The sequence below is a fragment of the Parasteatoda tepidariorum genome, chromosome 8 (assembly GCF_043381705.1).
Source record: "Parasteatoda tepidariorum isolate YZ-2023 chromosome 8, CAS_Ptep_4.0, whole genome shotgun sequence".
NCBI lineage: Eukaryota > Metazoa > Arthropoda > Arachnida > Araneae > Theridiidae > Parasteatoda > Parasteatoda tepidariorum.
The window spans coordinates 33159773-33186834 of NC_092211.1; the positions used below are offsets into that span (position 1 = coordinate 33159773).

Sequence of the window (27062 nt, forward strand, 5' to 3'; positions counted from 1 at the left end):
GACGAGACTGAGTAGCAACAGCGTGAGGAGGATTGGATAATGTCGCAGTCACAATTAGCAAGTCAACTGTTTAATGTGGTCTATCCATCGAAGTAGGCGTTACCGTCAAGTTATTTTGCGAAGTGGGCTTTACTGCGTGTACAAATCACGTCCGGGTCACCATTGTGGGGGGGGGCGGAGTTATCGACAATGCCAACCGTCATCTATCAAAAGGTACCTCCTGAATGAATCGAGTTAGCATGTCTTATATACCATTGAATTGATGTTTAATATTCGTAGTGGTAGTTACGCCACACAATCATAGAAAAAAATATAGAACAATTATAAATTACTTGTTTGATGTGTTTCTGAACGAGTGGAATGACGTGATACATGCCCAAAACAAAATGTCGTATTCCTGACTTTAGTCTCCCCTATTGAAGTTAGGAGAATAAGATGGCCATTCCCGTCTGATCTGAATGACCCGAAACAATCACACGACTATGAAAGTGCTTAAAAGATCATAGCATGTGCAAAGAAGATTTGATTGTGAGTATTTTTTGTTACCAAAGTAAGAACGATTTATGTGCTGTGATTTTTAAAATATTACAGTTGCTTATTGGGACACTTTTTTTCGGTCACCTTGTACTCACATCTAAATAAATTTATGAATATAAAAAGTGTGGATATTATGAGACAACTAGAGAAATTAAATTCATTTTGATTAACATTTAATAATATTGTTCTGTTTGTTTATAATTTAAACTTTAATGCGACACTTTCTGTGTCCTCAAAACCTTATTTTAATATTTTCTAAGTTGGGTTGAAATTTTTCATTTCAATCTTATTTGACGGAAAAATATTTAAACACAGTTTGATATTTAAATTTATATGGTTCCTCAATGCAGTTAAATAGTGTTCATTTTAAACTCTAGCGAAGTCAGATGGATTTTTGATGGATGGATCATTAATTTTCATTTCACCCCTTTTTCTATAAGCCAAAATTAACCTTCATTTTTATTCATTAATTCAAAACAAAAAAATAAATAAATATGAAACTTTTAATACTTTTGCAGAATAATAATACAAATTTAAATCAACTTAGCTCCAGCATTCTTTCTAAACTACAAATTAATAAATTAATTCAAGAAAACTGCTAGCAATAAATATTAATTAGGGAATACTAACTCTATTGGCAATTGGAGTTAAATTGCGTTATTTGAAATTTGATAGGTTTATTAAGGAAAAACCTTATAATAAGTAAAACTTATCTTAATTTTAACCATAAATTGGAAGTAACCTTAATAGTCGTATTTAACATTTTTATTTATTTTAAAGTTCACAATTTTCAAAGCCTAAGGAGTTTTTTCGTACTATTTAACATTAGAAAATAGTTTTACACTTTAAATAATAGGGTTTTAATTTATTGGATACTTTAAGCAACTGTATCATATCTATAAATACCTAAGGGGCGCATCTATAGGTATAGGACGTATAGGAAACATATCTCTAAATACTTAATCCTTAAATAGGATCAGAAAATTGGTTAAGAAAAGGAAAAATTGTAATTTGGAAAATAATAACTTTATTGTCAATCAAAATTTAATCGCACTGCTTGATTCTATTCATTTAAGTTATATTTCTATTCCTAGTTAATATTTATCTGTTAATTTTCCTCTTATTTGAATTTATCTCTTATTTAACATTTATCTCTTAATTATCGCCTAGTTAACTTTTATCTCCTATTTAATATTTATCTCTCAATCACCTATTAGTTAACTTTTATCTCTCTATTTATCTTTCAGTTAATATTTATTTTTTAACTATCACATAATTTAAAAAAGTTTCACTCATGATCGTAAATAACATTTTATCTTACACTTTTAACGCAGCTCCAAAAAATCAAACTTATTTGATTAATCTTTTACGATTAATACCTAATAATTTTTTTTTNTTCAATGTATAACTTTAGCATATATATGGGATAATAGAGTGAGGATTACAGTTAGAATAGCTTTCTCAACCTCATTAATGATTAAATAGAATTTTGGAAGTATTTTTTTTTCAATTACATGAAAATTGTATAGCTGTCGAATTAATTTTTCTTAATATAAGACGGATCATATTAGTGTGACTTGTAATAAATAAAATCATGTCATCATTTAATAACATAATTTACTTACTTCATTTTGCTAATCTTATTTAGATGTTCGAAATATTATTTTTGTGTGTCTTGAGTTTAGAGTGATTTTAATAAGGATTTTATGCTATGACAATATTATCTTAGCACTTACAAGTGAAAAAGGAAAAGATTAATAGTTAATTTATAACATTAAAGCAAACAAGGAAAGAATATTTGAGATTAAATTTTGATATTACTTAAATTACTTTTATAAGAAAATTACGTAAAAAGTTATTATTTTTTTTATCTAAGATTAACACCAGTCAAAATAAGACTTCTTCCAAATTGTTTAAAGAGCTTCTTCAAATTTCTATCCATTCTAAATCTGATTTTCTCAAATTTATTAAATTGTTGTTAAACATGCCGTCAAATATGATGCCAAGATCTTTAATATTTTCGTTGGAAATTTTTGTTGCTATTTGTTTGCTTTACTGTTGAAAATTTTCTGAAATAGTTTGGCTAACAATTTATTTACTAATTTACTATATTTAATCAAAATAATAAAAAAACTCAAATAGTCAACAGTAAGGAAAAACGTCATTACTTAATATTGTTAAACAATCAGAGTTTTATCTGCACTAACTAGGTAACTTATACAGCTAACAAGCTAACTTTTATAAAGCCATTTAGTTATTTTTAGCTGCGAACGTATCAAAGCCGAGAGGGTCAATCTGTGAATGCCATGATTGGCTGAATCCCAGCTTTGACACCACAATATTTCCTTCATTCTCTCTTCATGCATTCATGACTCTTTTTCATGCATATATGACTCTCTTTCATCCATATATGACTCTTTTTCATGCATATATGACAAAGCCACAGAGCAGCTTAATCAAAAAAGTCTAATATCTCCCATATCTCATGATAGATGGCACTAACAGATAAACTAATTAAACCACATTCCATGGTTCATTTGACATAATACAATTCAACCACAACCTAACTATGCCTATTGTCTAATGAAAAGTCTATCATAACTTAATTCCAATGAACAGTTAAAATGTATTTTTATGGTTTTGAAGCAATGCTAGTTGTAAATGGAATTTATATGTCTTCAACATTACCAGTTAAAAACATGGCTTCAAAGTAAAAAAAAAATCGTTACGGTTCATTGAAAGGACAGACTGTTCCCGTCTATTTTACCGTAATTTCCGAATGCACATCGACAGCTTTAATGCTTTGTTAATAGTTTCTTTTGTTGTAATGAATGTTTGATACTCACTTTCTGACTTTTCCCACCAAATTCTAGGCTGTGGAAATCCATCTGCTTGGCAGTCAACTATCACATTTTGCCCAACAACAACTGATTTATCCGTTGGTTGGATTTTCCATTGAGGAGGAACTGAAAAAGAAAAGTTATATGCATTATAAAAAAAGAGTACAAATAATGTCTTAAAAATAAGCAATAGTTCCTTTAGGGAGAGTGCAGATAAAATCGCCGCAAAAAGAAATAAAAAAAAAACGTTAAATAAGCATGTTTTATTACAACCATAGAAAAAAATATATCAATTCCAAATTAATGAAATTACTTGTTCGATGTGTTCATCAACACGTGGAATGACGTGACACATGTCCAAAACAAATTGACTTCAGTGTCCCCGATTAAAGTTAGGAGAACCCCCGTCTGATTTGAATTACCCGGAACAATCACACAACTCTGAAATTGCTTATAGGATAATAGCATGCGAAAAGAAAATCTAATTGTGAGTATTTTTTGTTACCAAAGTAAGAACGATTTATGTGAAGTGATTTTTAAAATATTACAGTTGCTTAATGGGACACTTTTTTCCGTTATTCACATCTAAAAAATTAATAAATACAATAAGTGTGGAAATTATGTGACAACTAGAGAAATTAAATTTATTTTGATTGACATTTAATAATATTATTCTGTTTTGTTTATAATTTAAACTTTAATGTAACACTTTCTGTATCCTCAAAGCTTAATTTTAACATTTTCTAAGCTGGGTTGAAATTTTTCATTTCAATCTTGTTTAAGGAAAATATTTAGTCTCAGTTTGATATTTAAATTTATATGGTTCTTCAATGCAGTTCAATAGTGTTCATTTTAAATTCTAGCGAAGTCAGATGGATTTTTTAATCGTAATTTACTTTTTACTGTTTAAAATAATTTAAGGATATCATTTCTATTGCAATTAATAATTTAATTTAATTTCACCCCATTTTCTATAAGCCAAAATTAACCTTCATTTTTATTCATTAATTCAAAACAAATAAATAAATAAATATGAAATTTTCAATACCTCTGCAAAATAATAATACAAATTTAAATCAACTTAGCTCCAGCATTCTTCCTAAACCACAAATTAATAAATTAATTCAAGAAAACTGCTAACAATAAATATTAATTAGGAAATACTAACTCTATTGGCAATTGGAGTTAAATTGCGTTCATTGAAATTTGATAGGTTTATTAAACAAAACTTATAATAAGTAAAACTTATCTTAATTTTAACCATAAATTGGAAGTAACCTTAATAGTCGTATTTGAAATTTTTATTTATATTAAAGTTCACAATTTTCAAAGTCTAAGGAGTTTTTTCGTACTATTTAACATTATAAAATAGTTTTACACTTTAAATAATAGGGTTTTAATTTATTGGATACTTCAAGCAACTGTATCATATCTATAAATACCTAAGGGGCGTATCTATAGGTATAGGACGTATAGGAAACATATCTCTAAATACTTAATCCTTAAATAGGATCAGAAAATTGGTTAAGAAAAGGAAAAATTGTAATTTGGAAAATAATAACTTTATTGTCAATCAAAATTTAATCGCACTGCTTGATTCTATTCATTTAAGTTATATTTCTATTCCTAGTTAATATTTATCTGTTAATTTTCCTCTTATTTGAATTTATCTCTTATTTAACATTTATCTCTTAATTATCGCCTAGTTAACTTTTATCTCCTATTTAATATTTATCTCTCAATCACCTATTAGTTAACTTTTATCTCTCTATTTATCTTTCAGTTAATATTTATTTTTTAACTATCACATAATTTAAAAAAGTTTCACTCATGATCGTAAATAACATTTTATCTTACACTTTTAACGCAGCTCCAAAAAATCAAACTTATTTGATTAATCTTTTACGATTAATACCTAATAATTTTTTTTTTCACTTTTTGTGCAGGCTAAAACTGTTATTTATAAAAACAATATAAAATTAAAATGCTATTCGAATGTTGCAAAAATGTTATTCATTGGTAAACGAAATTGTGTTGTATTAATTAGAATCGTATTGATTTATTAAGCTACACTTGTAATTAAATTAACATTATTTTTTTAAAACTTCGCCTTAAATTCAAAGGAATACCCTTGACTTTCTAAATTAAGTCTAGTTAATTAAAATCTTTGAAATATTAAAGATAAGATAATTAAAAAAATAATCATGTTTCTAAGATAATTAAAAAAATAATTAAGAAATATTGGTTTCGTGAACAATATTTAGATTTTTAAACTATAGAATTGTTAAACAATAATTACAATCCCAATTTGTATTCTTTGTCTTTATTACGCTACATTACATTACATTTTAACTTGAAATGAAGAAGGTAGAAAACGTAGAAAAAAAGTACAAAGAGTACAATGGAGGCTCCTTTTAGTCCTTTTAAAATAAATTCTTAAGAGAATTTCTGCAATTTAAATTAATTATTAATCTCTCATTTCACTGGATATCTTAAAAAACTAAATTTTTGTTTCGTTTCTTCATTAGTTTCATGCGTTGGATAAATTTAATTCTTTTTACTAAATAATGACTCATTTTTCAGAATCTATTATCAATTCAGAATCGATTATCTGTTGTCGATCTATGTATTAAATTACAGTTAATAATCTATGTATTAAATTACAGAAAAATACGAATTTGAAAAACAATTGAATAAGTTGAGTTGAATCAATAATTATTTAATTTATTTAAGTGACACTTGTAATCAAAATTAGCATTTTTCTCTTGAAAAGGATTCAAAAGACTAATTTTTCTTGCAAAATCATAATTCCAAAATAGCATTTATATTAGTAATTAACATTTCCACTTATCTCGCACTTAAAACATTTAAAAAAATAAAATTTCTGTATTATCTTTATTATTAAGTTTATGCACAACCTGAAGGTGATGCTTTATAAAACAATGCCATTTACGCACTGAGTATTAAATTATAATTTTAAAAATATGCGGATAAAGTTGCATTAATTTATAAATTATTCAATTTATTTATTAAGCAATACTTGTAACCATACTTAAAATTTTTCTCCTAAACATGGTCTTAAAATAACATTTATGTCTGTGTAATTAAAATTTACACTTATCTCACACTTTAAAACAGTTTTAAAAATTAAACTTTAGTGTTATCGTTATCATTAATTTTATGCGCAAGCAGAAACTGATACTTTATAAAACAATGCTACCCTTTCTACTTCAAACCAAATGAATGTAATTGTACTTACAATTTCTTCCCAATTTAAATGTTTCGTTTTATAACCTAATTGAATGACATTTTGCTTGCCAAATAATTTTCGTAGTTTTAATTAATTATTTATTTTTAATTTAATTGCATTTTTTAAAAATTATACATTTGATTACTTACTTTCAATAGTTTCTTGCACAAGACATATTTAGTTCTTTTAAAAAAATTGTTCTTCATTTTTTTTAGAAACTTAGTTTAATCAATTATTTTTTTTTATTTACGAAATCAATAAACTGGTCAAACGATGAATTAAATTAAGCTTTGAAAAAGAAACGAATTTTATGACAATCGGATTAAGTTGCATTCATTTATTAAATATTTAATTTATTTGTTAAGTGGCATTTGCAATCCATATTAACGTTTTCTTTTAAACACAATCATAAAATAATATTTAAAATTAACTTTTTAACTTATCTCACACTTTAATACAGTTCAAAAAATGAAACTTTAGTGTTATCGTTATCATTAATTTTATGCGCAAGCTAAAACTGATACTTTATGAGACAGTATTACTTTCTCTACTTCAAACTAAGTGAATAGAATTGTACTTACAATTTCTTCCCCAATTAAATGTTTCGTTTTATAACTAAATTGAATGGCATTTCGCTTGCCAAATAATTTTCGTAATTTTAATTAATTATTTATTTTTAATTTCATAAAATTTTTAAAAAATTAAATATTCAATAACTTACTTTTATTAGTTTCTTGCACAAGACATATTTAGTTCTTTTAAAAAAAATGTTGTTCATTTTTTTAGAAACTTAGTTTAATTAATTATTTTTTATTTAGTTACAAAATCAATAAACTGGTCAAACGTATGTATTAAATTAAGCTTTGAAAAATAAAATAATTTTATAACAATCGGATTAAGTTGCATTAATTTATTAAATATATAATTCATTTGTTAAGTGGCATTTGCAATCCTTATTAACGTTTTCTTTTAAACACAATCATAAAATAACATTTAAAATTAACTTTTTAACTTATCTCACACTTTAATACAGTTCAAAAAATGAAACTTTAGTGTTATCGTTATCATTAATTTTATGCGCAAACTAAAGCTGATACTTTGCTGAACAATGTCAAATGATTAATTACCCACGGGTACTTTTATTAGTTTCTTGCACAAGACATATTTAGTTCTTTTAAGAAAATTGTTGTTCATTTTTTTAGAAACTTAGTTTAATCAATTATTCTTTTTTATTTACAAAATCAATAAACTGATAAAACTATGTATTAAATTAAACTTTGAAAAAGAAACGAATTTTATGACAATCGGACTAAGTTGCATTAATTCATTAAATATTTAATTTATTTGCTAAGTGGCATTTGCAATCCTTATTAACGTTTTCTTTTAAACACAATTATAAAATAACATTTAAAATTAACTTTTTAACTTATCTCACACTTTAATACAGTTCAAAAAATGAAACTTTAGTGTTATCGTTATCATTAATTTTATGCGCAAGCTAAAGCTGATACTTTGCTAAACAATGTCACCCTCTCTACTTTAAACAAAATATATGTGGTTGTCACTTACAATTTAAAACTAACTTTTCTTCCTAGTCGAAAACGTTTCGTTTTATAACCTAATTGAATGACGCTTCACTTGCCAAATTGAATCTAGCTTGAAAATTCTTTAAATGTTAAAAAGATTCATAATCTAAGATAATGTGTCAAAGGAAATTTAATTAAAGAAAATTTGAAAGAAAATGTCAAGACTAGTATGATATTCGATTTAAGTCATTTTTCACGCAATACTGCTCTTGTGGAAGTTGAAGTATTTTTGTAACTAAGGATTTGAACCCTTCCAGTTACTGAAGTGGAAAATTGAATAAAATTACTATAGAAAATAAACAAGATAGGTTTTTCGATTTCCCAGAGGTTTAACAAATTTATAAATTTAAACGAAGTATAAATAATAATTAATTACCCACGGGTATGCATTTTTTATTGAATGAGATATGATATTTGTAAAAGGAGGGAAAAATTTATTTGATTTACAAAGTATCTAATTAGAATTTATTAGATTGATAAATATAACATATTTCAAATGTTTTTGAATTTTATTTACATGATTACATTGGGGAACAACTTTTTTGCTGCATTTATACGAATACTTGATCTTGCTTAATTCGAGTGAAAAGATTTCAAACCTGAAATTAGTTTTGCTCCTAAAGCTACAGATTTCTTTTAAATGATATTTTTAGTTTATTTTTGATATGTACTCGTTTTGAAGCGTTATATGTAACAGAGAGTCACGTAATTGCTGCAATAAACTTTTAGGGCACCTCATCGCGATTAAAATTGCGTAGGAACCCATGTCCGCAAATGTCCCCCTACGCTGCTAGGGATGCTTCCCTATTATGACCTGTTAAGAAGTGCACGAAGAAACAGTTCATAATAGCGAAGCGTTCCTATATGTGTATGGTGACATTTCTGGACATGATTCCTGAATTTTATTAGTGGTGGTCACTATTTTAAAATATAAAAATAGCTTGTACGAAAGTTTTCAAGCAAAAAAAAAAAAAAAAAAAAATTCTCCTTAAATGTTAGAGTAGGTATAATAGCAGTTTTTTTGAAATAGGTACTTTATTTTCGTCGCACTAGAGCTGAACAATGGGCTGTTGGAGACTGTCTGAGAAACATTCATGAGGATGATCCGAAGTCATGACCTCGCAATTTTCATCCTCTGTAGAGGGGATGGCTCCCCAGCTTTGGTAGCCTAACTACCTGTGCGCGAAGTCGAGCACTTTATGGTAGAACAGTTTAGCGAGGACTGATATCGCGCACTCTCGGTCTTTACGCAGGCTGATCAAAGTGGTCACCCACCCGCTTACTGACCACAGCCAGTGATGCTTGAATTCTGTGTTCTTCTGTGAACCGTGTCTTTGCGATAAGTCCACTGCGGGAAGTTTTTCAGAAGTGACAGAATCAAACAGTGACAGAAAGATAAAAAGCTTAATATTTATGTTTTACTTAAATGAAATTATAACCCAAAATCACCCTTAAAGTTTCGAAACATCAAACTTTTATAAACAGTTTCTTGAATCGAAGATAAAAACTTAGCAAACCGTTGAAGCGGAACTTGCATCATCAAATGTTAAATTTTTGGCCCAGGTGAAGTAATTTAAATCTGATTTTTTTTGAAAAAAATGACTGGGTAAGAATAATCAGTCAATTTTTAGTTTCTTTTCTGCTTTCATTAATAGAAAATCTAATATAAGTGAAAAGTTTATAAGAAAAGCATTTCAGTTGAAATTTTTTTATTATTATAATATTAAGCTGAAGAAAGTTTAACTTAATAGTCTTCTTATATGTAAACATTTTAATTGAGCTTGGTTTAAATATTTTAAGTTCGTTACTATAAACCAATCACATTGATATATAAAATAGAGAACATTTAAACACAGCTCAGGATTTATTTTTATTTTGTGTATAAAATCGCAATTTCCTCAGATTTCTAAATATTTATTTCAATGTAATACTCAAGCTTGTAGAAAACTCACATTCTTCTTTACAAAAGAAAGCTTCAGGGTTAACAAACGCTGTTGAGGTCTTTATTGAAGTTTTAATTCCTCAGTTGGGAAGGCAATCCGTAAGTGCCTCAATATATCAAGATGAAATGTTATATACTTTCATGTTTGATGTGTATGCAAATTCACTATTGAAGTAGAAATTCAGTTAGTGGAGGGATTCTAATTAATGTTGAGTCAAAGAGGAATTGATGAATAGTTTTAAGTTGAGAATGGAAGTGTAGTTTAGAATCTGAATTTTCGAAATATGTGCTTAAGTTATAAACAGTTTAAAACTTTGAATGAGTTATATCTTTCTAAAACTAAATCGCATGTGATTTATAAGTTGTTAAAGTGTATCGTATTTAAGTGGGAATTTTGAAGTAAAATTCAAAATATGTTAATGAACTATGCTAAGGAATTAAATTAAATCTTCTTGTAAATAAACATTAAAAAAATAATTTTTAATAAGAATAATTTAAATATTTTACTTCCGCTATTATAAACTAATCACAAAAAATATATAATAGTATAGAACATGGATAATATTTCATTTTGTGCACGGAATATTTTAATTTTGTGTTTAAATACACTATTTCCACTCATTTTTAAAAATTTATTTTAATGTAATTTTCAAGTTTGCATATTATGGGTTGTATTGAATTTTGAATGGTATTAACACAGAGAAAAGGTAGGGTCAAAACTACCAGAATATGGTTAAATTACTTTGGGAGCACCAAACCAATTTTACAGTAGCATTTCAGTAATGATTTCGGTACGATTAATTATGAAATATAGTTAAATAGAAAGTGGTAAAATTTGGTAATTGTGGTAACATGTGGTAATTTTATCACGATACCTTAAAGCAGGGTATAAAAAATATTCAGTTAAATTTAATTTTTAGTTTCGTATTTTTTGCGTGGTAATTAGAGCTATCACTTTAAAAGGCATATTTTATATTTTTTGGTAAACTGTTACCATGTGAAATTTGAAAATGACCAAATGACTGGTTTAAATACCATTTATTTTGGTTTTATTAACCAGAAATATGAATATTACATTGTAAGTTCAGACTATTCACTAATTCTAAGTTGACCGAATAAGCTACCGAGTTCTAAGCTAAGACTATGAGAATGCATTTTAATTTAAGTCGAACTAAGTATCGACTCAAGATAAACACTAAAAATTTCAAAAGTAATGTATATTTATTTTATTTTTACATAACTTGACACACTTGAAAAATTGTTTTAAAATCATTAATTGGAGCATAAATAAAGAGTAAGGAATAACATGTTTTGTTTCACGCGTTAGGTTGGATTTGACATTCAAAACGCTCGAACTAAGTTTTCTCAAAAGAATGCATTTTAATTTTCGCAGACAATACAACAATACAAAATATCAATTAATTTTTTTCATGTTTTAACAGAGAATTAATACATTGTTGCATGCATGAGGATTTCAATTATGTCTATTATGTTTGATTAATTAAGTGATAAAGTTAGATACTTAAAAAATGCTTTTATTAATCTATTAAAATTTGGAGAATATTTGTTGCATTTCCACGGGCATCAAGTCATGTATTTTCTCTTTTTCCCTCATTCCCTTATGATTGCTCTCAAAAATGTAAATACTGTTGAATTATGCAAGGAAATTGTAGCAAAAATTGTCTTTTAAACATTTTTCTCCTTTAGAACATTTTTGAAGTTTCAAGCTTGAAACTCAACATTTTAGAAATCACTCTTCCTTTCGTATTTTTTCTTTTTATATAATAAGCTATTTTTTTTTTACTATTTCTCTTATAAAAGATAAAATTGATTTAATTTTTAAGCGCAAATTAGTAAATCTTGTTGCAAATTCTGTAAGAAAACATTGTACTAATTTTTAAGCATAAATTATTGCAAAAAATTATATGTATTCCATTGAGAATTTCTAACTGCAGTGTCAGATTTACACATGAAAGGAGATAATTTTGGGTGAGCATAATTCAAGTTTAGTTGTGAATTTGGTTCTGAGGAAATTTTTCGTACAATTAATCTGGTAGCTCTGGTAAAGGTTTTTATTTTAACATTGTGAACCATTTTAAAAGTTTGAATGAAGTGAAAATTGTGATTGAAGTGAAAATGTATTCCTACTATGATTCCTGCTACTAAATGTATTCCTACTACTAAATGTATTCCTACTACTAAATGTTCTAGTATACACATTTCAAGTTTTTTAATTTAAATAAAACTTTCGTGCATAAAATTTTTTATTTTTTTATTTTTATAAATAAAGCGAATATAAAAATGCTTCCATTAAAATGATTTTTAATTTTCAGAAAGTTTTCACCCAAAATAATTTGATAAACCAAGATTTTTTTTTTAATTATGTGAACTAGGACGGGGACTTGGTAGTGCACTGGTCCCATGTCCAAGAGTTCCTGTGTTTGATATCCGCCTTCCGAAGACTCCCCGTGTAGTGAACGGTGACTGATGCACGTTAAATCTGTCGAGTCTCAAAGTCCTCTATGTTCCCATAACAAATTATACCTCTGGGGGTACTGATCCAGGAGTTTCCTTGTCTTCTGGATGGGCTCAAAATTACAAGGCTACGGAGTTGAACATTATTAGTCGTACTGATCAATGAGTTTCCTTGTCTTCTAGATTGGTTCAAAATTACAAGGCTACGGAGTTGAACATTAGTAGTCGTAAACCCAAAATCGGGTCGGCTGTTCTACGACTGTTATAAAATAAAATAAAATTAAGTGAACTACTTAAAATGTAGTTAAGTAAAAATCCTTTTTAATTTCCATAAAAGATCTAATTTGAGAAACAAATAATACTGAGAAAACAATTAAAAAAAACAATTAAAAAAACAATTTAAAAAAAACAACAGTGATTATTTTAACTATAGTAAAAAAAAAACAAAGATTGTATTCTTACCATTAACAACCATCGGTGCAGTAAAATTTACAACATCAGCTCTATTGGAAGCGACACAAGTGTAATTGCCGTTGTTTTCATATGTAACTCGTTTCATGTATAGTACAGACATGAACTCATTTGTCGAATCAACTCTCATATTAGCGTTGTCTATTATTGGTTGATTATCTTTGTACCAATTTAAATTGATTGGAGTGTCGCCATCCAGTATTGAACATGTAATAATCACTCTGTTTCCTTCTTTTAAATTGTTTGGAAAGTGAAATGGATTGATTACAGGAGCAACTGGAAGAAGTAATATGAATTTAATTATTACATTTTCTAATGATAACTACAGAAACTATTGAAAGAAATAATGCAAATTTAAATATTACATTTAAGATTGACAACTAGGGCAACTGAAATAAATGATATGAATTTAATTATTAGTTTTTTCTTAGATTATTTACAGGTACAACTGTAAGAAATCACATGAATTTGGTTATTACATTTTCTTAGATTGATTACAGGAGCAACTGAAGGAAATAATATGAATTTAATTATTACATATTCTTTGATGAATTATAGAGGCAGCAGAAATAAGTGACATGAATTTAATTATAGGATTTTCTTAGATTGATTACAGTTACAACTGAAAGAAATCATAGGAATTTAATTATTACCTTTTCTTAGGTAGATTACAGGAGCAATTGAAGGAAGTAATATGAATTTAATTATTGCATATTTTTAGATTGATTATAAAGGCAATATAAATAAATGATATGAATTTACTTATTACATTTTCTTAGATTGATTATAGAAGCAACAGAAATAAATAATAGGAATTTAATTTATATATTTACTAAGAAAATAAAGCTACAGTCTAAGAAAATCAGTAATTTATTTCACTGTAAATAGTATGGTAAGATGCAGTTTCTTCAGTGCTCTTCCACCTTTACACTGAATTATACTCAGAAAATGGCTTAGTTTAATTGCAATAGATGGCCTTTATAGCTTTCTAGATGGCACTATGACGTCACGACTAGTATTCTAACATATTGTATTCTATTCGATATTAAAATCATTCGATTTAAAATTATTGAAATCATTTTCGCGTGCATACGCGCTGCCGTGAATATTTTCTATAAATAATGAATTTTCAGTAGAAAATACCGGGTATCGAAGCTCAGTAGCTTTTAAACGTAAATTTTCAGAAATATTTATTTTAATGACTTTTCACGTTCCATCAGTTGGCAGTGGCGTTTCTATTCATATTCGAATCAAGAGTTGCGCTAGAAAGGAATAGTTTAGCTAACACTATGATACTTTCAAAGCGTCTAGATATTTTAGTTATTTTATGAATTAGTTTTTAACTTTGAATGGCAAGACGTTGCTGAACTTTCAACTTTTTTCATAAAAAATTTTCAAACACAATTTTTTGAGTAGTTTTCCCATTTACTTCACGAATATTTTACGAATTTCCCGTTTACTTTGCGAAAACAGTTATGATTAAAATTGCTATTTGAGTATTAATGAGTTCATTAACTGAGTATAGAGCACTTTTGAAGAGAGTGAAAGATGTGAAAGTTCATGAACGAAATGATGCAGTTTATGTGCTTAATAATAATATTTACTATATAAGTTATCAAACTATACTGGAAATTATTCATATCTTTTGAATTTATTATTTTAATTTTAAATGATTTAGAAAATGGAATTTCTTAGTGATCATAAACTGGTTAAATTCTTAAGTTCTTTAAATTCCTTAGTCGTTAATTCTGTGTAGTTAAATTCTTTAGTCATATAAATATCTGAAAAAAGGTTTTACTTTCATATTTTTCTGAGATAACATAGATATCAAGTAATGCCATAAGATCTTCGTATCATGCATCGTAAAATATTCCCTACAGCTGATTTAGTCAGATTATTTCTATAAATGTTTATTATTGTGTGTTTAAATAATGCAATATCTTTTCAAAATGATAAGAGGACTTTGTGAGCTAGATTTATTAAACAATATGTAAATTTGTTAGAAGATAAAAAAAAAAAGAAAAACAGCTATTTTTAATTGTTTTAATGCTAGTTGAACACAATTGATTTTAAGTCTCGTAGCATAAATAAAAAACTAAATTAAAGTAACTAAATGAACTATGCTGAACTATTTAATTAAAATATAAACTAAACAAAGCTAAATATAACTAAATATACTAATCAAAATTAAGTAATAACTAAATACTGTATTTTACTTTGGAGCACTTTTATGTTTGTCGCTTAATCATGCTTAAATATTCTTAAGTATTAAAACTGAAATTTCAATACTAAAAGAATGAGAAAATGAATAAAATTATTTAATTATATAAGCGTTAAATTATTTCATGAAGTAAATGAAAACTAGTAAAAATAACGTAATTCAATAGTTTAATTAACTCATAGCCTTAAAATGTTCTCGTTACAATTATTTAGAATTAATTAAATTCAGCTACCAGCCAATTACATCCGGAAGCCGACAAAAACATTTTTTTCATCTTTTGAACAAAAGCCTAAAAAAATACAAAATTGATCCTAAAACACGCATTTTTCTTGGTCGAGTGACAAAAAGATAATTAATTGAGTTTTCAAATCGATTAAAACAAAACAAAAAAACAAATCAAGGCTCGACAAAAAACGTAGCGACCCTAACTCTCTGCACAATTTCGTTATCTTTTCACCACATTTTTCTTTGAAGGTCGAGAAACCAATGTCAGGAGAGTACGGAGGGTGGGTCGGGATGTTACTTTTGATTGAAAAATCGACTCACCAAGGACTTTGACTTCTACGTCCCTGAAGGCAGTTTCGCCGTCTTTGTTTTCTGCGATGCATCTGTAACTTCCTTCATCGTTGTTCCGATCCACAGTATTGATGATCAATGTCCCGTTAGGGAAAACCTGCTGTCGTCGATTCTGCGGAAGTTTGCTTTCGCCTGTGGGATACAAAGAACACACATTGGATTTCCGGAAAAGTTTTGGGCATTTTCCCATTCATATGTCTCTTAATTTGACTGGGATGTTCTTATTATATTCTTAACAATTGAAAAACAGCGTCTTTGTTAATGAATTTTTAACACTAAATTAATGAGTTTTCTTAAAATTGAAAAGAAAACATGTTTTTAATAAAATTTAACTATGTGTTTTTTCAAAATTGTGAAAAAAAACACGTTTTTAATAAAAGGTAATTATGTGTTTTTTTTTAAATTGTAAGAAATTCATGTTTAATATAATTTAATTATGTATTTTTTCTTAAATTGTAGGGAAAACATGTTTAATAAAATTTAATTATGAATTTTTTTTGAAATTGAAAAAAAACATGTTTTTAATAAAATTTAATTATGTGCTCTATTAAATTGTAAAGAAAACATGTTTTTAACAAAATTTAATTATGCGTTTTTATTTAAATTGTAAAAAAATCATGTTAAATAAAATTTAATAATGTGTTTTTTTTTAAAATTATAAATAAAACATGTTTCGAATAAAATTTAATGCTGTATTTTTTTTGAAATTGTAAAAAAAAACATGTTTTTAATAAAATATTATTATGTTTTTTTTAAAAATTTGTTTTGTAGAAATTGAAAAGTTTTTCGAATTTTTGATTAAAATATTTTGTATGCGCACAAAAAATATAATTGTATGGCATTAAATGTATTTCTTGGTAACAGTTAAATAACTGTAGGAAAGTTATATCGTAACTTTTTTCTTATCTCTTAAGCCTACGTGTATCTTAATATTACGTAACATCCTAATTAGAAAAACCCACTAAATTAATCATTTAATGCTCAGCGTGCTGTTAAAAATAATTATGTAGTTTCTTGATTAGATTTTTATAAATTATGTAGATTTAATAATGTACTGCAAAATTGTTGTTGAACATTATGTGAAAGTTTGTCTCTATCTTATATAAACTAAGAATACACATTTGTTTTTAAGAAAATGTTTGAGATTTCTCGTATTCTTTGACACTATATTTTATTAAGTTGTCTCAGCAAAAAACATGTATTTTTATATAAATTTCTTTTAAGAATTGATATAAAATTTGTTAAGAAAAGTAGTGCTACAGAAATCATTGTTTTGCTTTTTAACTGAATTTTTCCTTCTTCTATTTTATTTATTTTGAACTTAAACATGAACACATGATTTTAATGAAATGTACTTTTTTTGTTTATCTTCTTGTTTTTTACGGTGTCTTAAGATGCTTAATTAGTTTGTTATTAAATTTTGATTCATGTTACTTCGCCTCAATCAAAGGTTTCTTAAGAAATATTTAAGTACTACATGTTTTATAAGATTTGTGGAGAAATATTCATAGGAGCAATTTTCATAAAATAATGCATTTTTTAAATTAATTTAATAATGAAGGAAAATAATGATGTGAGAAACTTCATTACACACGATATGCATCTTTTGAATATACTCGTTAAACTAGCGTTAGTTAAAAAATATAAATGGAGAAATAAAATAAAGTAAAAAAAACTACGACAAAATTAAATAATAGTGCCTTTACAAATACTTTGCTACTAAATTAATATTGTACTATTTAAGAAATTTTTATTTAACAACTCTATGAAGTGCTAAGCATTTACGTCTGTAATGTGTTACATTGTAGTATTTTGTAAAGGTTTCTATTAATTGCATAGATTTATTTATTGCATATTAAACATACTATTGTTGATTATGAAAAAAATTGTATTTAATGTATTTCACAAAAATCATGCAATGGATTTCCGTCAATGTTTTGAGCTTTGTTTAATTCCTAATTCATCATAGCTGACTAATATAGCCATAACAATAGAAAGAGCAACATTTAGTGTGGAAGAAAGAATTATTGTTTTTCTTTGTATATGAGTTTTCCATAATGGTTGTATACGATGGATGACTGGTTGTATACGATACCAGTCTTTAGAGTTTGTTCTAATTTTTTTCATCAAAACAAAAGTTTATAATGAAGCAAATTTACGATTTTGTTTAATTGTTTTCGCAATAGCTAAAAATAGCTACAATTATATCATTTTACTTTTTTGTTTTTAAACGAAAGCATAATTAAATGCTATTCATTATCAATTTAACTTATTAAGACTTAATCTGCTTTCAAAAGAAAATTTCAATTATACGTTTTCCAAAAAGATGGAAAGAATAAGCATTGTATTAAGTTTCATTAAATGTATATTGAAAAATTAAACTACTGCTTATTTAATTTAATTATCTTGTTAATAATAAAAAATGTTGCTCGATTGAAAAATAAAACAACATAAGTTTTATTTCAATATTAACTATTTTTATCCAATTATATGATAAAGGGCGAATTTCTGATAATAGTTTTTTATTGATTAAATTAAACTGAATTTATATTTTGTTAAAATTTATTGACAGTAAAATATTATTTCATTATAAGAAATATTGTGCAATTTACTTTCCACATATGGAATTGGATGTGCTGTTTTATGCAAGATTTGAAAAACAAAGTTACTTTTTATTAGTTGTATACATTCTTATATTCGATACAAGGCTTTATTTAGAAACTAATTTGTTAGTTGAATAGTCTGCCATCTTCCATTTGCATCGTAATAAGATAAATAACAATTGTGATCAATATCTTTTTTTTAAAACTTTTAATAAAAAATAAAATATGTTTTTATTCACCTTTCTTGTGTATCTATATTTTTCATTACTTAATTTAATATTGTATTAAAACATTACGATACATTATTAATATTGTATCTTTAATAATTGCTGTTACATAATCTATTATTGTATTAAAATATAACGATACATTAATAATGTTGCATTCTTAGTATTTGCGATTACATAATCTATTCTTGCATTAAAATATTATGATATACTATCAATAATGTATCTTTAATATTTACCATTCTTATTTTAGGTAAAAAGGGTGATAATTATTATATGATACTTTGCCTAAAATGTATCGGTATTTTCGATTACATAATCTAATAGTGCGTTAAAACATCACGATACATTATCAATAATGTATCTTTAACATTTACCATTCTTATTTTTGGCAAAAAACGTATATTATATGCATAGTGATGTCAGGGAATGGTATTATGCATGATTGTAGTTTAAATGTGTAGCTAAAACTTTTCTTAAATAGATTTAAGCCACTCAATAATATTTAATAACAATAATAGAACATTGATATTTAAATATATGGCGAAACTCTGAAGAATTTTATAATAATGGAAAATACTGTGTATTGTTAAATACGCATATTCAAATAATGGTTGGAATTATGCGCGGTTAACTAAAATAAAAAGAACTAATAATTAGCTAAAATAAAAACTATTACAAACCTTTCTCCAAAGAATTTTTACTATGGGATGTCCCGAAACCTTTGATTATAACCTGTGAGTGACCTTTATTATCAAAATTCTGAAAAATTTTATAATAAAGGAAAGTACTGTGTATTGTTAGATACGCATATTCAAATAATAGTTAGAATTATGCTCAGTTAATTACAATAAAAAAATAAAAACGAATAATTAACTAAAATTAAAACTATTACAAACCTTTCTCCCAAAAATTGTTTTCTATGGGATATCCCAAAACCTGTGATTATAACCTGTGAGTGACCTTCATTGTAAAATTCCAGAGAATTTTATAATAAAGGAAAGTACTGTGTATTGTTAGATACGCATATTCAAATAATGGTTAGAATTATGCGCGTTTAACTAAAATAAAAAAAAACTAATATTTAACTAAAATAAAAACTATTACAGACCTTACTCCCAAAGAATTTTTTCTATGGGATATCCCAAAACCAGTGATTATAACCTGTGAGTGACCTTCCGTGTAAAATTCTGAAGAATTTTATAATAAAGGAAAATACTGTGTATTGTTAGATACGCATATTCAAATAATGGTTAGAATTATGCGCGGTTAACTAAAATAAAAACTAAAAACTAATAATAAACTAAAATAAAAACTATTACAAACCTTTCTCCCAAAGAATTTTTTCTATGGGATATCCCGAAACCGGACATTTTATCACTAAATTGCTACCCGCAAGGACGGATATGTTTCTCATTGGTTTTACAAATGGCGGTCCATAGACGTTTAGTCTAGCAGAATGTCCTACGGTTGCTATATCATTCGACCCTAAACATTCATACGTTCCTCCATCCTCAGGTTGCAGTCGTGTGATATTTACAAAACTGTTTACGAATCCATCACTGGTGACGAAATCCCCAACTCTTGTACGAATTCCTTCGGTGACAGGGAATCCATCGAGAGACCACGTGATTTGAGGCAGTGGGGTTCCAGTGGCTGTACATTTCAATGACAGGAAGGAACCAGGTTCGAGTGTTTGCTCGGGGAAAGTATAAGCCAATACGGGTGGGTCATCTGAAAAAGTGAAATATATTTTCGTATATTTGCGTGATTATTAAAAGTTTGACAGGGTTAAGAAACGTAAATATTGAAAATTCTATAAGCACGAATCTCATTGAATTTGTCAATTAAAGTTTTGTTGGTCTGTGGGATTAACTGAGCAGCTTTGGGATTATCGTTGAAAAAACAAATTTTTGTACTGATGTATATACCATTGTAAAAAAAGTTCTAGCACACAAATGCTTAATATAAATTCATATTTTGTAGGAATGGCTAATTCTTTAGTCTTAACGTTTCAAAGTACAGTACACTCTCGATTATCTGTGCGCGGATTATCCGGTTTGCGGATTATCCGTGCTCATTCCGAAGTTACAAAAAATATAAAGAGAAACATTTTCAAAATATAAAAAACTTTGATTCATGAAGTTATAACACTACAAAATTTCTGGAAGCAATATTCGTTATTGGATTACAGTATATGGAATATCAGCAGCATGGTCAAGGGTAANATATTAAAAATGAAAAGCAAATTATATTTCCGAAGTAATAATACAAAATAACGCGATTTAATTACAAAATAACGCGAATTAATTACAAAATAACTCAAAAACATGAAATAAAACATAATTTTTGTTTTTTGGTATATTTAGTCCGCCTTTTCAATATGGGCAAAATGGGGCAGGTTTTTTCGAAAGAAGAAACATCAAAGAAGACAACAAAAAAAAGTTTAGCTAATTACCTAGTGGAACTTTTTGGAGATTTAAGTTTCGAAAATTATTCAAACATTTTAAAATGTCAAATGATAAGATATAAATTATAAGTTTGTCAAGAGTATTAACTAATCCAACAAATTAAAAAATTGAACTATAATTTCAGACTAATTACTCTGATAAGAATTTAACAGAAAGGTGAAATTCTTATATATATTTCTGAAATATAAATTGAAAAGTTACATTTAAAAAACATTTTTTCAACATATTTTTCACTACATTGTACTCTCGTCGGTCCAAAAAGTAAATTATAATGTTTGGAATGATTATGAATACTTAATTTGGACGATATTAAAGCTGCCTTAACATATTTTAGTTGAAATTTAATTTTTGACTTTTGGCCAAAGATCATGATCTTCTGGCCCACAGTGGAATGGCTAATTCTTTAGTTTGAACGTTTCAAAGTAGTAATAATTTCAAAATAAAATATTGATTTCTTTATTATTAGTATTGTATGATAAGCAGGAATGTTTTGTTTCTTTTTGATTAATGGTTTGAATGAAATTTTACAGTTATTAGTATTTCTCTTTTTTAAAAAAAAGAAGTTTGTATTAATATTTGCATTTTATAGGTAAAACATTGTTATAAAACTCTGCACGGTAATGAAGGGAGGAAAAGAAATTAACGTGCTGTAGGGTAATGACATTTATAATTATGATGTTAAAACTAATTATAATATTCCATTGTGGTATTTAAACTATTCATTTGGTAGTTTATCCGTTCATATGGGAACAGCTTACAGGAAATTCTGAATTTCAAAAATATATTTTTTCTACTACATATATATTAAGAAATACAGGACTAAAATGTGAATTTTATCAAATATGTAAATAGTTTCTGAGCCATGCTATAAGGTATCATGATAAAATTATCAAATTTTGCCACATTTACTAAATTTTATCACATATAATAAAACCATATTAAATTGTTAACTTAACTAAAACAATTACCAAAGCGATTTTTTCGGTGTTTCTTTAGAGCCTAATGAGCAGTAAATTTCACCATATTCTGGTAGTTTTTGCCATACTTTTTCCCTGTGGGCATTGTTTTATGAATAAAATTTAGAGTTTCTGAAATGTTTCGAAATAGTTAAAAGTTTTCGTTAACCCTTCATAATATTCCATATATATAGGGATTAAACCCTTGAAATACTAGGCTCAAAAAAAAAAATAAAACTTAAATTACTAACTTAAGGGTAAAAAGGTTGATCATATTGCCTTTTAAGAGACTATAGTGTTAAGGACAGAAAGCTGCTTAAAATATAAAATATATTTATGTTATCACACAATGAACATTTATTAAGAAGAATAGAATCTAAATTCTACTATGTTTACCAGTATTTTATTTAAAACAAAATTTCAAGTGTGTAAAAAGAAATATAAAAAGAATAATAATTGTCATGCTTTATTTTCGTTTTGTTGCTAATATCTCTGGCAATGAAGACATGAAATAACGCATGAAGGTTTGATGATTACTAAATAGAATATGATGTTTTTTCCTTTGTTTTGATAGCTTTTTTTGTAATCAGAATGAGTTTAATTGAACAAATTGCAATACGTAAAATTTATTAAGTAGATAATTTTCTAAAACAAAATTTTAATTAAGATTTCCCAGAAATTCGTTTTAGCATCAATTTTTTTAAACACAAATTGTTGTACTCATTACAATATGCTCAACTGGTGTAAAAATAAACCCACTCAGTTCACAAAAAGTAAGATTTTTTTTACTAGATAGATTTTTTTTTGCTTTGTTAGTTTAACAAATCTCTGAAAACTGAAAAAACAAAACCTTTTATAGATTATACTTCACAAATTAAATAACACGTGATAATATTGATACACGTGTGGTGATAAATGGATACTGAATAATACCGGACAAATATAGGTTTATTTTCTTGACGCCTGTTGATATACCTGCTGATAATGCATCTCATTTACAGGAAATAGGCTTTTAAAATCATATTTCTCAGAAATTAGTCTTAGCATTCATTTTTATTAACACAAACTTTTATACACATTACAATAGGCTCAGCTGGGGTCAAAATAAACCCACTCAGTCCATAAAAAGTAAGATTTTTTTTGATATGTTGATTTTTTTTGTTTTGTTAGTTTAACTAATCTCTGAAAACTGAAAAAAACAAAACCTTTTATAGATTATACTTCACTCAAATTAAATAACACTCAATAATACTGAAATCAAATGAATACTGAATAATACCAAATAAATACTGGTTTATTTTGGTGACACCTGTTGATATACCCGCTGATAATGCATTTCGTTTACAGGAAATAGGTTTTTAAAATCATATTTATGCTTTAAGCATCGTATTAATTTTATTAGAAAATAAAAGTTAATGAAATTTTAAATACAAATAGATTTTACTTTTAAAATAATTATCCTTCATGATAGGCTTATAGTTAATTTTAAATTCCATGTGTTTATTAAACTCCTCATTTTGTCTGCCTACTCTTCGGATGCATAAAGATTAAACTAACTACTTATCTCAAATGTCGATATGCATTAACTTTGAGTTTTAAATGGACTTAAACCTAATCTGTTAATTTCAGATATAATGGAGTTTATCATCTAACCAGTTTAATAATACTTTTATTTAATTATTTAAGTAAATGCTTATTGTTATTTAAACAGAAAGGAAAAAAATTAAATAGCTCAATCAAGTATTTTTATAAGTTTTTTTCATTGTTATTTTCTTTAAGAAAATATTTCTTTATTGATTTAAAAAGGACTTAAATTACTATTTTTGTTTTAAACCTTCATAGATATGGTGAATGCATTTTTCAGTTTAATAGCTTTTAAAATCGAGTATGCAAATGAATTTTAATCTGTTCTTTCATGTATTTAAAGATATCATTGATATTTATTGATATTCTTATTGCAAGTTAGAATTATAAATATGAAAGTTGAGAAAGATAAATAAAAAAATGAAAAAAAAACTATTCAGTCAATTTAATGATACGAATATTAATGTCAAATAATGATGTGCTGCGAAATATACAGGATATAAGTATTAATTATGATTCTGTATACAAGTTACGATAACTTACACACTCAAGTATAATACTGTTTTAGGTAATTTGTTCAAAAAAGGCATGCATTGTTCTTTGTATAGCATATTTATCTTCATTATTTCTATTTTCTCAAATTATAAATCAACTATTATTTAAGCAATTGAAAAAAGTTCTAAAAAAATTAAAAAGGATACATAAATAATGCAGACTAAGTACTTTTACTTCAAATTGTTTAATTTCAAGCAATAATAACTGCAATAATTTTTTCTTTCTAAAGCTTTTTATTTTATTTTTTGCAGCAGTTATGGAATTGCTAATATTTTGTGAGATAGGTGTTCTATGGTAAAAATATGTTTATAACAAACGTATTTAAACATATGTCTTTTGCAAATAGAATTTTGTTATTAATATTAATTACATTTTCTCCCTTTCATTATCGTTCCATTATTTCATGATATTTGACATTTACAAAGTGTTGCTAAAATATTTTACTAATTCACTATATCTAACATTTAGGCATCAGATATAATTTATTGCACAATTTTTACAACAGTAGTTCATTGCCTATTTATCTTTTACATATAATCTTGATTAATTTTGGCCTATAATATCTGATTGTTTGCATAATACTATATCTATTGCATAATAATAATGTTGAAATATTTTACACATGTCTCTATCATAACTTAAAAGAGGTAATAGCTATAGTGTTTTACGTAAGAATTAATAATTAAATTATTTTTCATTACTCTTTAAAGCTTATTACTTTGACTTAATAAAATTTATAGAGAAAGTTTCTTTACATCTAAATTTAAGAGCAAATATGTCGCGATGCTTTTGTGCAAACAATATATGCTATATAAAATTCAATTTTCCAATAGATAGAAATATCTGAATTTTACAAGCCTTTACTGTAAAACAGTCCGGATCAAATTACGGTAAAAAGTACCAGCACTCAAGATGCATGCACTTTTTACCACAAAATCCGTTTTTATCATGACATGTTATGAAAGAAAAAATGCCATATACCGTCATTTTTTAGTAATAACTACTGTAAAATCACTGAATCAATCTAATTAAATAAACACCTTAAGACTAAAATAAACCTCACGATAGAATATACCTCGTTTTTCAAATAATACTTAAATTTCCTAAATTTGCAATATTATTAATATGCAGTTGAATACCATGGTGGTATCTATTTTCTCTATTTTCCATTTTATGTGCACAATGTAATTTATATCAGAAGGCATGTCATATGTATTAACTATCTACGATGTATAGACTAAAATCATTTGGCAATAAATAAATATGGTTCTTATTCTAACATTTCTGAAATTTAATTAAATTGTTATCAAAAGCTTTGCGACTGTATTTTTTTTAATATGATTGTACTTTCCAATTAAGTTAGGCTAATATTTTTTTGGAATTTGTTTCATGGATACAATTAAGCGTTTTAAACTGAAGTTGTTAAACTAGAAAACTCGAAATTAAATATTTTAAATGCAAAAATGAAGAGATTAATTTTTGCAAAGCATAGTAAACTGTTCCTCTGTATATTCTGTATAAAAATATTTAAAAATATGAATGGATGCAAATTAGTGTAATTTACTATGATTTCTTACAATCCAATTTCTACTGGCCATTTCAGAGAGTTACAAATGATTGAAAACATTTTTGAGTGGAATAAATTCCTGTACTCCTAGCAAATTTATTTAAAAGATTATTCATATTAGTTTAATTAAAATAACAAAATCATTTAATTAAAATGGTTTTTATTTAAAGGAATATGGAAATATAGAATATAGAAATATAGAAAATAGAAATATAGAAATATGGAATATAGAAATATAGAAATATAGAATATAGAAATATAGAATATAGAAATATAGAATATAGAAATATAAAATATAGAAATGTAGAATATAGAAATATAGAATATAGAAATACAGAATATAGAAATATAGAATATAGAAAATAGAAATATGGAAATATAGAATATGGAAATAAAGAATATGGAAATATAGAATATAAAAATATAGAATATAGAAATATAGAATATAGAAATATAGAATATAGAAATATAGAATATAGAAATATAGAATATAGAATGCAGAAATAGAAATCGAAATAGAATATAGAAATATAGAATATAGAATGCAGAAATAGAAATCGAAATAGAATATAGAAATATAGAACATAGTGAAATACAGAATTTATTGAAAAATAGAACAATAATGTAAAGAAATTATTGATTTTTTTTTCATTTTTCTTATAAAAGTATAGTTAGGTTTGGATAACCGACATCCACGAGTAATTAATTACTTGAGTATCATAGAAAGTGTTGCAAATTTTATAATTAGAAGTAGTTTTGTATAGTGGTATTTGGCAATCGTGTCATCTAGATCCCTCAAGGATTTCTTCATTATGAAACATAAATGCGGGTTAATTTCTTTAAAAGTTCCTTACAAAAGTCAGTTTGTCCCAATAGAACGTTCTGTGGCCTCTGTTTTATACGAATTCTGCTATCGTTTTGCAATGACCACAGTGACGTAAAATATCCTGACTAGGACTGGGCGATATTAGAAATTATATATCGTGATATATCGTCAGTTTTGCATCGCGATATAGCGATGTATCGCGATATAGTATTTTTGAATTTCATTTACTTTAAGGCACAGAAAGTCAGATTTCTATCAAGACTTCATACGCATATTGATTTAAATCAATTTATAAATTTGAAAATATATATGTTTTGCTAAAGAAAGATATTAAATAAATTGACTAAGATGTACAAATCTTACTTAAAATATTTA

The 27062-nt window shown here is 26.2% G+C and overlaps 1 protein-coding gene across 5 annotated transcripts in view; it reads right to left on the reverse strand.

The window, feature by feature from the left end:
• Nucleotides 1-27062, reverse strand: part of LOC122269136 (cell adhesion molecule Dscam1) — a 379155-nt gene that overhangs the window by 78587 nt on the left and 273506 nt on the right. For 3 of the 5 annotated variants that reach the window (XM_071184625.1, XM_071184623.1, XM_071184627.1), the window contains exons 7-10: nucleotides 20055-20462; nucleotides 15869-16030; nucleotides 13093-13377; nucleotides 3384-3503 (exon numbers count right to left, since the gene is read on the reverse strand). In XM_071184625.1, coding sequence (XP_071040726.1) covers nucleotides 3384-3503; nucleotides 13093-13377; nucleotides 15869-16030; nucleotides 20055-20462 — 975 coding nt within the window. The remainder of the gene's footprint in view (nucleotides 1-3383; nucleotides 3504-13092; nucleotides 13378-15868; nucleotides 16031-20054; nucleotides 20463-27062) is intronic. The other 2 variants (XM_071184626.1, XM_071184624.1) reach the window with 1 other exon arrangement.